General features: G+C 41.4%; 1 protein-coding gene across 4 annotated transcripts in view; it reads right to left on the reverse strand.

The window, feature by feature from the left end:
* The window catches only part of SLC22A23 (solute carrier family 22 member 23), a 115,492-nt gene that overhangs the window by 21,385 nt on the left and 80,971 nt on the right, over positions 1–13,136 (reverse strand). For 3 of the 4 annotated variants that reach the window (XR_001877004.1, XM_017828755.1, XM_017828753.1), the window contains exons 6-7: positions 6,952–7,041; positions 1,507–1,609 (exon numbers count right to left, since the gene is read on the reverse strand). Coding sequence is in view for 3 of the 4 variants with exons in the window: in XM_017828755.1 (XP_017684244.1) it covers positions 1,507–1,609; positions 6,952–7,041 (193 nt within the window). In the remaining variant the exon portion in view is untranslated. The remainder of the gene's footprint in view (positions 1–1,506; positions 1,610–6,951; positions 7,042–13,136) is intronic. The other variant, XM_017828754.1, reaches the window with a different exon arrangement.

Genomic DNA, 13,136 nt, shown 5'->3' on the forward strand with positions numbered 1-13,136 from the left:
CCCCAAGAATTACCCTATTCTCTTAACTTGGTGAGCAGCTCAGAATTGTTACTTTTAAAACTAAATACCTCTGTCTTCCTTGATTTCTTATTATTCCCTGCAAAAGGCTCCTCCACATACTAAAATTCAGCACAACCCCATCTAACAGGAATAACAGAATTAAAATTAAATATTTTCTTTTCCGCCCCCTAAAAACAAACATGGAATCTATTTCCTCAAATATAGATCTGCTTCATGCTCTGCTTGGATGGCAAACAGCCTCTGTGTGCTAATGCCAGAAGTTATTTTTTGGGCTGCCTAGTTCCGGTTCAGGGAATTTCCAAATGTGCAAAATTAATGAGGGTGAGGGAGAAGGGGAGAATTCCCCATGTAAACATTTTTCACAAATACAGTTAACACAGGCTATTAAATGTACCAGTGGAGCCTAATAGGAAAACACTGTTTCAGAGCAGAGGGGATCACTGGTGGGTGGAAGAGAGACACAAAACTCGTAAGACTAGAGCTGGTTCTGCAACCAATAGTACTGGAGATTGACCCGTGAAGTCTTGGTGCTTCTGGGTGACTATTTGTCCCCTCTGCCCCCTCTGGTTTATGACTGATCCATAAGCCTATTAACAGGAGTGAGGGCTGCACAGTAGTGCCCTGAAGAGATGAAGAAAATTACACAGGAGAGCTACATGCTTCTAAACCTGAGGGATTTCCACTCTTTTCCCTTCCCATCTCCCATTTGAAAAAAAATCATTAAATAAATACAAATGGACATTTTACTATATAGAAAAATTAGAAAATCCACTGCTGGTGCCCTCCCAGAATTTGCAAGCCCATCTATTTCCTCTTTACAAGGTGGTCAGTTCTGGATAGAAAGTCTCAGAGCCTGTAACCTGCAAAACCCTCAGGCTGATGCTTGGTTTTGCCCTCATAAGCACATCCAAATGGAAGCCTTAGGACGAAAGCATCACATTGTGCAGTTTCCCACAGAACATTCTCCCTGCGTGTCCCATACACTATTTGGGAGTGTTGAAGCACTTTGCAAGCTGCCTTTGAAGACCTATTAAGGACAGGTGTTATACAAGGGAGGAGGTTTCTGTTTATTAGCAAGCAACATCTTCCTCTGCAACACAGCCCTGTCAGATGTAAACAACTTGAACCTGCACTCCTGTAGCATTAAAGGTTTCAAAAATCCCATCCAGGATGCCAAGAAGTAGATGTCTGCATGCACGAGCACATACCAGCACGTGGCCACTCAAGACCACTGGTGATAGCAATGTACTTGCAGCATGGCACCTGAGAAGACGTGGTTTTGCTGCCTGAAACTGCCAATGAGCTCCTCCATGTTTGTCGTAAAAACAGTTCCCTGCAACAGCTGGTGTTCGTCCAGGATCGTTTATCAGAGACATTAGTGAAGGGTCCCACACTAGGAATTGAAGGAGCTCCCTCATCATTTCCCATTGCTGCTTCCAGTTGACTGACCACACAACTATTCAAACAGAAGGAGATCAAACTTACGAGTTCACACACAATACTACGATGTTTTTCCACAGGTTCCTTGTTCCCACCACTTTAACAATGCAGACTTTCTTCGGTCTCCTGGTGATTTCCTTTTCCAGCTCTGAAACAAACCAAACCAAAATTATCCTTTCACTGGGGAGAATGAGAAGATTTGCTTGTGAACTACAGATATTTTGAGGGAGGTGTTGGAGAGCAGGATACTATTGATTACACTAATAGGAACTATAAAAATGCTGAACAGCCTGTCCAAAGTCCACCACAGTTCCTCCTGTTCTTTCAGGCTTCCCTTAACCTTCTTGAGGCAGAAGAACTACCTAAGAACTCCATCACACTGCAAACCTTCTTCCAGTTAAACATGTATATGTAAAAGGGGAGCAGTATGGAGCTTGATCCCAGCAAGCATGACATCAAATTTCTTGAAAAACTTCAGGATTCTGTTAAGTTTTAAACCCCTCCACAGGCAGAACTGCACTTGTGCAGCAAAAGCCCTGCTGCCTTTGTGAAATGCACACCTGAAAAGCCATGGAAAGGACTGGAGTTCAAACTCATTTTTCATGGGATTCTTTTGAGGTTTGTTCAAGTGCAGGTTTCAGAATAAAGTGGTTAGGACATTATGTCAGCTTATCCTCTTTCACCCCACTCCCTTTTCAAATTTTTGAAATTGTTCTGATGGATATCCTAAACATTAAGACATTTCCTTAAAGAAAAAACTTTGGGTATCAGCAGCTGTGGTGTCTTTGCATTTCAGAACTAAAGTCTCACCATGTTCTTGAAGTGCTGGGCAGCTCCAAGCTAACTTTTCTATGCAGTGCTGTTAAGAACACACAAGTCTTACAAATATTGCATCCAACACCCTTGTTGGTATGGGACAATAACAAAGGACATTTTATTTCCCAAGTATCATTCATTTAGAGCGTGAACACCTACCTAAGCATGCCAAAGCAGCCTGTTTCCAAGCTACTGGATCAGTGAGACAGCAACAAGTTCAATAAAAACAGAAGAAGCTGTAGTTATAAAGATCCATCACAAAAACGATGCCTTTGAAGAGTGCAGACTAGGACTGCTTTTTTGCTGCTTTCTAGACTGACCCTGTTTAAAGGCAGCAGCGTGGCCCTGTTCTGAACGGTGCACGCGTTCCCTTCGTGCATACATAATCAGCACGGGTGTCCTCATTTGTCCACACTGGCCTGCCTTGACCTTTGCCTTACTCCACTGAATAGCAATTCCTTAAAGAGCTGCAAGACACAGGAAAATAAAAGCAAGCTGGGGTGGGAGGGGGATGGGGAGGGAATTCACCTGAATTTACAAACTAAAGAAAAAAATGAGTTTGCCTGCTGTTATTTGAAAAGTGTATCATAAAAATAATAAATCAAACAAACACTATTTATATGCAAATACTTGAGCTATTCACTGCTCACAGGTCACTCCTGGTCTTCCCTCTAGAGCTACTACTGGGAATGCTTCCGACAAAAGCAGCAAAGGGTATTTTGTATTAATGACTGTACTTGAGCAGAATATTGCCATACTACTTCCCTTACTATCTGATAATGGCTATTTCTCCTCAGAATCTATGCAGCATGAAGATCACAAAAGCAGAAAAACAGAGGTGGAGCAAAAGAAGAAATTGGTTAAATTAATATTTGTATTACAGAAGCCCTCAGCAGGCTCAGCAATGGATTGGGGTTATATTAAAAAAAAAAAAAAAAGCAATAAAGAAAGGTGGTACTTAATCTCAAAGAAAAAGGTCAAAATTATTTTTGTAGCAAGATTCTGGAAAGGAGTAAGTGCAAATAAAATAATTCAGAACAACAGAAGCACTTAGATAAAACGCAGTTGTAAAGCCTCTAATTGAGCCCAAGCTAAACCACCTACAGCAAAATAGTCAAAGCAAGCACTAGAAGAAGTGCAAGGGTTTTGAAAAGCTGTTGGTGGCTGTTTACTATTTCATCTGAATGGCAACAAGGAAAATCACTACCCAAACAACACACATTGCACAGATTTCATGTGGACAATCTGGCCTATCAAACTAAAACATCTCATCCTCTGGCAGCATAAGATAGGCCCTAATGCCATATCCTTCAGATTTTCTTGAATTTTTTCATTTTGCAGAGTAATTTTAATTTTTTCTTACAGAAGAGAAAGCAGATTTCATTGTCAATATATGCTTTATTGAGCCACAACTTAAAAAAATTAAGAGAAGTAACACTTAACTTGGTTACACTTCTCTTTGGAACCAGATATTATTTTGCCCTCCTTTCTTGTTCATGCATTAGGGGTTCCCATAATCCATAAATTCTTTGTTTATTATCACGCATCCTTCTCATGTGCACTCAGGCACTCAGTGCTTCTGAACCGATTCCTGTCAGTGTTTCGCACTGAATCGCTATTCTACCCCCAAGTAATGGCTAGCTGGTGGGTTATATGAACTGACAAACACCTCCTCGGCTTCAGCTGCAGCGAGGATCACACATGAGGGGAGTTTCACCCCTTCTCTATCCTGTCTTATGCAGCAGTCTTTCTTTAGCACACCCTTGCTTCTGCTCTGATGGGGGTCATACTCTGTGGATACCTTGCATCATTATAAGAAAATTCCTCAAAGGAGATTCCAGATGTAACAGCCTTAAAAGCATTAATGAAAAAAAAAAGGGCGGGGGGAAGGAAAAAAAAAAGGGGGAAAAAAAAAAGAAAAACAAAGGGAAAAAAAAAGAAGAAAAAAAGAATCTGGCCTCAAACTTTACACCAAAGAATGCCTGACTTCTTACTAAAAGCCTTCTGGCTCTACCAGCTATTTATACCTCCATGTCTCTATGATATTTTTAAAACTCCAAATCTAAGTCACCTGTAAATGACCCGCTGTCTTTGGAGGGTGCCTGCTTACATGAAAGGACCTGCTCTGACTGACTGCGATGAGCATCAGGAGAGCGACAGCTCTTAGGCTGTCTGGACTTCATATGTCAACATTCAGATATTAAAAGAGAAGTCAAGCTGAAGCCTATTAGAGCTCCATGGAAGCAAACTATTGCTCTCTCAGGGCTAATACCAGAAAAACTCCCTCTACCCCCAGCTTATCGTTTGATTTTGCACTGAAGTCATCGGTTCAGAAGGAATTTGCATTAAGTGTTTCAGTTTTGATTTACCATAAGGGAGAGTGCAGAAAATAAGAAATATTTTTACCCATTTACTCAGAGGCCCCTAGTAAGTTTTCCCATACTCCAGAGCCCACACACACTCTAGGCTTCCTATTCAAGGACTCAGTAGGAAAACTGTCAACAAGCTAACTCTTTATATCTCAATGGAAATTAAAACTATTCAATGGGAGACTTTGAAAGTCTAATGGGATGGGGAATCCTACCAGCTTCTAGCTCCCTACACTACTGAATTCTCATGGGATCCTCTGTGTTTCAGGAGCATGGCTTTCAAAATTAGAAAGTATCTTTAATGCCTTCAAATAAAGCCACACATCTCTGCATCACTTGGTATAAACAAAATAGACAAAAGCCCAAATCAAGCAGCCGAAAGAGAATGTCCAAAATGACAGGTGTCCTGTGGCGATGTACTTCTGCTGGATTTTTCTGGCCGCTAAACGATACTGTCAGTAGCTCTTTGAACATGAAAAGAGCTATGGAAGCCCAGCACAGAGAGTCAATCAATCCACAGAGCATGACAGCTCTGCAGCAGGAGGTAAACCAGTCAGAAACACAGAGCTGAAGCAATCTACTCTCAGGCAGACTGAGTTACAGGTACACAGGTTTATTTATACCTACCAGGACTTCTGTCTCCGTGAACTCCCTTTGTGCTTATTTACTTATTTATTTATTATCATGGAGGACTGGCAGTCTGAATCATTGCATTTTTGAAAAGCCTAATAATGAAGAAATACTGAAGGCTATCAAGTCATATACAGAAATTATGAGGTGGGTAAAATGCTGACTCATGGCAGACAATAAGGGATAGAAACACAGAAATCATAAGCAGATAGTAGGACATTAGTGGAAGGGTGACTTGTCTTATTCTCAAAAGAAAAAAAAAAATCTTGTTTAATAACTTCAGGAGGGAGCCTGTCAAAAAACTTAGAAATGTACCAATAAGGTCTGCTGGTGACAAAGTGAGGCATTGCCTTACTACCAAAGGTAAGTACAACACAGAAATGAGCCATTAGAGGGAACTAGGTGAAACTGAGACCTTGTGTTGCAAAAGCAAGTGAAAGTGCATAATACAAAGTAAGATTCTCAGTCATTAAGGGGAAATGTTTCCCCAACATAAGCAAAGGCTATGTTGGACTTGATTATGTACTACTTGAACACAAGTGACTACATGACACCAGCTTATTGAGACCATGAGGTATTTGTAATTCAGACAACGAAATGCCAGTACTCTCTTACAATTTTGGTCATCAATATTTGAGAAACTAAAGCTTTGGCAAGTCCCTTTATAAAAGGAGGGGAGATAGAGGAGAACTTCATCTCAGCAAAGGAATGAGGCTGCTGCCTTCCCACAAAGCATGGGAAAAGAGATTTAAGATAGGCACAGACAGGAGCAAACGGGAAGGGAAAAAAAGAATGAACACAGACAACTATAGTGTATTTGAATTGAATGCTAAAATGTACCTCAGTACAAGAGCAATATGGAGACTGGAATGGCATTCTAACAAAAGCATTGCACATAAATACTAACAGCATTTAAAATTAATCTCATTTCATGAGAGTAACTGTGTAACTCTATGGCTATAACAGCTAAGGACTGATTGTAATAATTTATTTGAATCCTGTATTTCTAATTACATTCAAAAAAGTAAGAAAAAGCCAGACATAAGGGCGCCTTTGCAATCTTCAATTGCTCATATGCATTAGGATATAGCACTCAGGTGATCACACATTAGTTTTCCCCCCCAGAATGCTCACTGCAGTCACCAAATGGGCAGGTAGTAATGACGTCTCTACCTTTCCCATTGAACATATGCCTCTCAGCCTTATTATCCAAACCTCCCAGTGAGTACAAAAAAATCATAGATTTCCTCAGAGACAATCCTACAGTGCTGTCAGAATATACACGTATTTCATAAATAATAATGAAATAATCTCTACCACCTCGTAAGAGTAAAGGCAAAGATTATTCCTGTTTTGCAGGCAGGGAGACACAATACAGAGGATTTTTGTCCAGAATGAGAAAAGTCATGCAGCAATACGCCTTGTAGTTGCTGACATAAATGCTCCCAGCTTTCTGCAAATCAAGCCCCAGAATTACACACTAGAGACAGACACTGAAGAAATTGTGATTAGCAACAGGACTGAAAGGGCCTGATTCCAGGGAATCTCCATCATCATACAAAAACATTCCTGTCAGACACAGAGAACAAGTACAGTTCTTAAGGAGGTATTTAGCTTCATTTCCCCAACACTATCCTCTTTCCTCCTGCAACCCTCTGCCTCATTCACTACACACCTTCCAAATTCTGCAACAAATGAGGAACAGACAACAGCTTCATTCCCACATCATCGTCCATCCTATGCACTGATTCGTCCATCCTATGCCCTGTGGAAAAAATAGGTTGTAATCATGTTATTAAAGGCTGTATCAACATGCCTTCATGCCAGGAGGCCAAGCAAGGGTTGCCCAGGCAACCTGACTTCTTCCATTTCCCAGGGTGTGACATGTAGACGTTTACATTCTTCTAACATCACCAAAAAAAACCCCCAACAAAAAAAATCAAAAAAACCCCCCATAACACAAAGAGCACCTCAAATGTCATTGTGTGGAGCTGTGTCTGAGCCATCAGGTTTCAGGTACCCACACGTGCATTGCTGCTCTTTGCCGCCAGAGCTATGGAGGAAACCTCAGCAGGCAGAGCAAGCATGTTGGGTAGGATGGAGGGGTGAAGCACATTTTTGAGGAGTGGATTTCACAAGAGAAGAGGGCTGAGACTGAATCCTTGGGCTTGACAGCTTGTTCTAGAAAGAGGGGGAAGCATATGATCATAGCTCCTTTGGTCTCCATTGTTGTCTTTGCCTCTCTAAGTTCCCTCCAACTATCTTTAATCTTTGCTCCCATAACTTGTTTAAGTCTCTTATTTCCTCTCTTCTCTGTCCACTGGTCCCTTCTTATTGCTCTTCACCCCTACTTGGTTCCTGAGGTCTCCTCTCCTACCCTTCACATCCACATCCGGACTCACCTACCCTCATTTTCTTCATCGTCTCCCCTCCCTGTGCCTGTGGGCTGGGGAAGTGCCAGCAGCACCAGGGCTTGCTGCCTGCCCTCTGCACATGACTCCTCCCCTGTAAAGCCAGCTCCTCTGGGAGGATATGTAGTACTGTGGACAAAGACCCAGAGTGCCAGCCTGGCACAAATCAACAGGCTGGAGTGTGGCCAGTGAGACTCTGCAGAGAACTCAACTAGAAAGAGTAATTCAAGCCTAAACAGAGGTTGACAACCCCCTCTTTTTCTTTAAATTTTCCTGCATATTTGGCTTTTCTCAGTGGCATTGAAAGGTACATTCACAGTAGAGTGCACCCTTTTTCCCCTGTCCCCTCTGAAACCTGCTGCTGTCAGACATGACTATCACCCCTGCCAGGGATATAGTCATGGGCTCTCCCATTCCTGTAGACCTAGCCAGGAGAAGAGGACTTAACAGACCAGTTTTATCCTTGTTAATCACTATCATGTACAGCACATCCTGAAAGAGTTGCACAGGCTTCATCAGTCCCTACAACAGGGGCCCATAAGGAGAAACCCAGACCCTCCTGAAAGCTGATTAAACATACAAGTGGGCAACAGAAATCACTGGCTGTTTTTTTTTTGTTTGGTTGGATTTTTTTAAATTTTTGAGATGGATATCTCTGTGGCTGACCCACAGCCTTTTTTAAGATGTCTTTTTTAAGTCCTTTTTAATGTCTGCCTTTGAGCACCATCTTGAACTGTTTTAACTACACTTCCCACATTTAGCTGGCCACTGCTTGGGAGTTGCATGGGATATTTAAAAGTTTGGCACCATTAAACACCCAAGAAACAGGATCTGGTAAAGGAACACATCTGTCAGGTTTGTACACAGTTGTATCACATGGAGTTACCTGTATTATGGGGCCAGGAAACTTGCTTTCTTTCTCTAGCTAATACCCTCTTCATCTATCACAAGCTTTAAAACAGTAGTGTAGTTATAGGTATGATGGTCTAAGGATATGAGTAAAGCTTTACAGGAAAAGAGACTGACTTTCAGACATAAGGCTTTTTCACCCTTCCCTCTGCTATTTACCCAGTGGAAAAAGCAGTGAAAAAATTACATAGATCCAAGACTCACGCTTAGGAAAAAAAAATACAGCAAAACAAAACAGAAAAACAGCTTATGTACAAAAGAAAAGTCATGGCAGCGTGTTGCTCAGTAGCAAGAAAGGTGAAAGATAATTTGATTTTTTTTTTCTTCAGAGGCAAAGCCCCTGAAAACCACAGCTTTCCTAACTGCAATCCACACATGTACACATACAGAGTACTCATCACCACTGTATCCCTTCATCCTCTCCACGCTATGTCCTACATGGTAAAGTATCGGTATCTATTTGGACACTTGATCTTTCCTGGCCACCTTTTCTGATTACATCAATATTATTTCTCTAAGCTTAGAAAGGAACAGCTACAAGTTATCTGTCCACAGGAGCACTCTGGTTTGTGTTTTCATCTAGACATTAGCAAAAAGGGAGCTTTGTTTCTTAGTCTGGTCAAGCAGTTATTTCTATGTTAAGGAACATCCGAAATGTCTCCCACCATAGGGGAAGCCAAAGAGAATCGCACAGGGGTGGGTTTCCATGGAAGCACCAAGTTTGACACTTAGGTAACTTATGATACAGTGTCTCCAGTGGTGCACTTCCCAGCACACCCAGACACCGCAGGGCTGGGTGCTGGTGCAGCCAAGACCAGCCTGCAGCACATGACCTGTTCCAGGCAACAAACAGACCCTCCACCCCCACACAAAGGAAAAGAATGCATCCTATAAAAATGATGAAAGCCATCTAAAGTATAACACACCTTTAAAAGGTGTAAGGACAGTTGGTGCTTTGGGATTTCCAATTCCCTTAAATACTCTTTTCTCTTAAGTCAAAATGACTGTCCTGCAGCTGCACTGAAATGTATGTTTGTTTCTTGTTCCACAGGGAAGAGATGGTGAAGTTTCTGGACCAACTGGTATTAAAAAGACTGTACTGAATTAATATTATCAAAATGTTTCATATTTTCCTGATTGAAGTTGACTTTTTTGGATAATGTTTTGAAATATTTTTCCACAAAATGCAATAAGTCTGTTTTAAAAATAATATTTCAATACGCAGTTGAATAAAAATAATTTCCTTGATGCAAAAATGAATTTTAACTTTTATTTCTAAAAGAAGACAAGTTGTTAAGCCAACTGATGAAATTTTAAGACTCAAAACATATTAGGGATGATTTAACCATGTCTAATTAACACACCTAGATTTCTTAACCATTAAAGAAAAAAACCACAACCACATAAACCCAAAGATCTCTTTACAAAGGCAAATTATTCCTGCTCAAAATCACAAAGTATATCAATCACTCAAAAATAAAGCCACTTAAAGATGCTGAGGAATCAGTTCCCCTTGTGCAACCAACATCACCCCTGGGACAGGCCACCGAAGATAAGGGCAATGTTACTCTACAACACTTCAGACTCCTATTAATGTCCCTTCTTTCACCTAGTTTCCCATGTAAGCACAGTCCCATACTATCTTACTGGTTGAGCATTGCCCATCAGCTGCCTAACCCTCATTTTCTCCAGGCAGAGGCTGTTTCTGTAGCTGCCAGATCTTTCAACTGCAGCTGGACCACTGTCTGGACATTTAGTTGTTCTCTTTAGAGACATCTCCCACAAGAGCACTGGAAAACCACTCCCACCCTATGGACCATCAAAACCAGCAGATAAATTTTGCTTCCTTTTTTTCCCACCCAACATGTAGATGGCCACTCCCCAAGAAGAAGCAGGCCCTACAGTGGCACTCTCCACTATGGGCAGTACAGCCAAATGGACAAGTAAAAGCTTTCAGCAGGCAAAGGGAATTATGTGATTCTTCAGAAAGGAAAATCAGCCCGCTCACTGCTCGGAGAGCAATTCAAAATTAAATTTTCTTCCATCCCAGAAATACGTTACCCTCTAGAATGCTGCTTCTTTTTATTATGGAACTCATATCAACTGCCAAAATAGGTACATATGAAACTGGAACTCCTGTAATGATCTGTTATATTGGATACACTAATTTGACCAATATGTATGAGTAAAATTACAGTGGTGTTTTCTGCTGGAAGGGACTACAAGTGAGCAGTTTATCATTTAAACATATTGGGAGTAATTCAATCACAGGAGGTGGTTACAACAATGAAACGAGGAATAATAAACAGGAACACAATGGCCCCTAACTAGAGCAAAACAGTTTCCAGCCCTTTCAGATGGAAAACAAAGAATAAAACAAATCACAAACAAAACCGTCTCCGCACAGACAGGAAAGCTCAACAATGGAGTCAAGGGAAAATAGGGGATATCTGCATCAGGCTCAATGGCATCCTTTCTCCCAGACAAATACCAGCTTTTTACCCATTCCCCACTATAGCAACTACGGGTATGTGATTATAACACACAAAAGCAGAGAAATGCTTTCTTCTGGTTACTGACCCACTGCAGGACACATGGCCTGTGGTTTGATCACATTCTTAATTCAGGATTTCTACTTTTCTCCTGTCCTCACTCAGACCATCAACACTCCCATGCAACCAGAATGAGAGAGAAGGTCTTTCCTTCAACAGCTTGGAGTTAATCTTACTTCATCCTTTTGATACTGCTCCTCTCTTACTCTCCCCCTACAGCAATGCAGCATCCCTCCAGAGCTGGGTCAAGAAAGCCTTAAAGTGTGGGGCTGCAGAAAAGAGTTTAAAGAAAAAAAGTGAGGAAAGAAATAATAAAAAAACACCAACAACATCCCCAACAAATCCATCATCAACAAGGAGGCAGAAATGACCATGTTCTGAACAATTTATAGTTTGCAAAAGGCATTGTACTGACAACTGCTATATCTAAATGTATTTGCAGTCAAGAGAATCCACAGTATAGAGATGTGAAATAATGCTCTGTTTTTCACATGAAAGGAAGTCCCTCCCTTAAGCAGGAGTATACTCCTACCATGAAACTGCTGATAGGAGTAAATCAGTCACAAATAATAGCCATAAAACCATTTTGACACTTAGCATTCCTCCATGGGCAATAACTTTATACATGGCTTAAATAAATCCCTCTAGACACAGTTGCCTCTTTATTATTTTCCTTAAAGCAAACTTAGGTAATTAGTTTATTCTTTCCCCTAAAATATATTTTATTTCATCTGCAAAATCAAGAAGCTGACTGAGAAAAGTCAAACTTAGGAGTTGGGAAACTCCAAGTCAAATTTTGAGACATTTTATAGCCTCAGAGATAGGTTTTCTCAAGATCCATCATTTACTGTGAGGAAGACCTGCAAAAAGGAGATGGGGGGGATGCAGATCACCAGGTTAATGGCTGTTCACATACCCCTATGCTTTTCAGAACTTTGCCAGAAAAACAGCATTTACATTGCAAAGGCATGTTGTGTGATGCAAATCCAGGAACTGTAACCCCAGACACACAGTTACATGCAAGCAAGCTAATTACTCCCAGTGTGCACCAAAAATCACACCAATGATTATGGTGGTATGTATACCACAGTCCCTAACCAGGCTTTCTCACTGCTCACTGATAAAGACTGTTTTATTCATTAGACACTGATAATGGTCTTTTTCTATCCCGAATGAAGTCTGTCTCAGTGCTGACTGATGCCTTTAACAGTGAGTGACTGAAGCTACAGTTACCCCAGAGATCTCTGACAGCAAGTATCAGACAAGCGCAGAAGCATCACTTCTGGGCGAGGTCTCCCTGCAGCTCCTGGGATCAGAGGAGGTAGGGTTTGAAAAAAATCGGAAAACAAGATATATTTTCACTGTTTTCTGACTAGTGCATAGTCTGACACAGATTGCAAGTGACAATGCAAAATGGGTGTTTATGGGCAGAGTCAGGCTTGTGACAAGGAGGGGGTGGGAGCCTGCATCGTATCTGACAGGTGCACTGGTGAGATGAAGATCCAGAAACTCTTTATCTTTGTTGTAATTAGAGACACACACACACACACACAGACAGAAGTCTCTTCTGCAAAGCACCCTGCAAGACAGGATCTTGGCTATTTCAGTGACAATTCTGGTGATGAGAGGAGCCAGCTCTTTCCAAAAGCACCAGAAAACCAAGAAATTGGTAATTTAGACTCTCAAGCAAAAACTGCACTCTAGTGCTGCCACTTGCAGTAACTCCCCATCCCTAAAGCAGCATCACTCAGATGATGCAGGAGAGGAAAGCAAAACAGCTATTGGAGCAAAGCTTTAAAGAGAAACTGTGGTTTAAGTTTCCCATGGGGCTGGCACATAGGGGGTTTGAGTGCTGCTGCTTCTCCAAACTAAAAAAGTAAATGTTGGCTGATGGGCAGGATCCCAGCAAGCAGCTTCCTTATAACACAGTTTCCAGAGGCACACAGAGCTGAAGGCGCACTCTTGTAGCCGTGGTAAAATTCTTCAAG

Source organism: Lepidothrix coronata, unplaced genomic scaffold (assembly GCF_001604755.1).
Source record: "Lepidothrix coronata isolate B3197 unplaced genomic scaffold, Lepidothrix_coronata-1.0 Scaffold152, whole genome shotgun sequence".
NCBI lineage: Eukaryota > Metazoa > Chordata > Aves > Passeriformes > Pipridae > Lepidothrix > Lepidothrix coronata.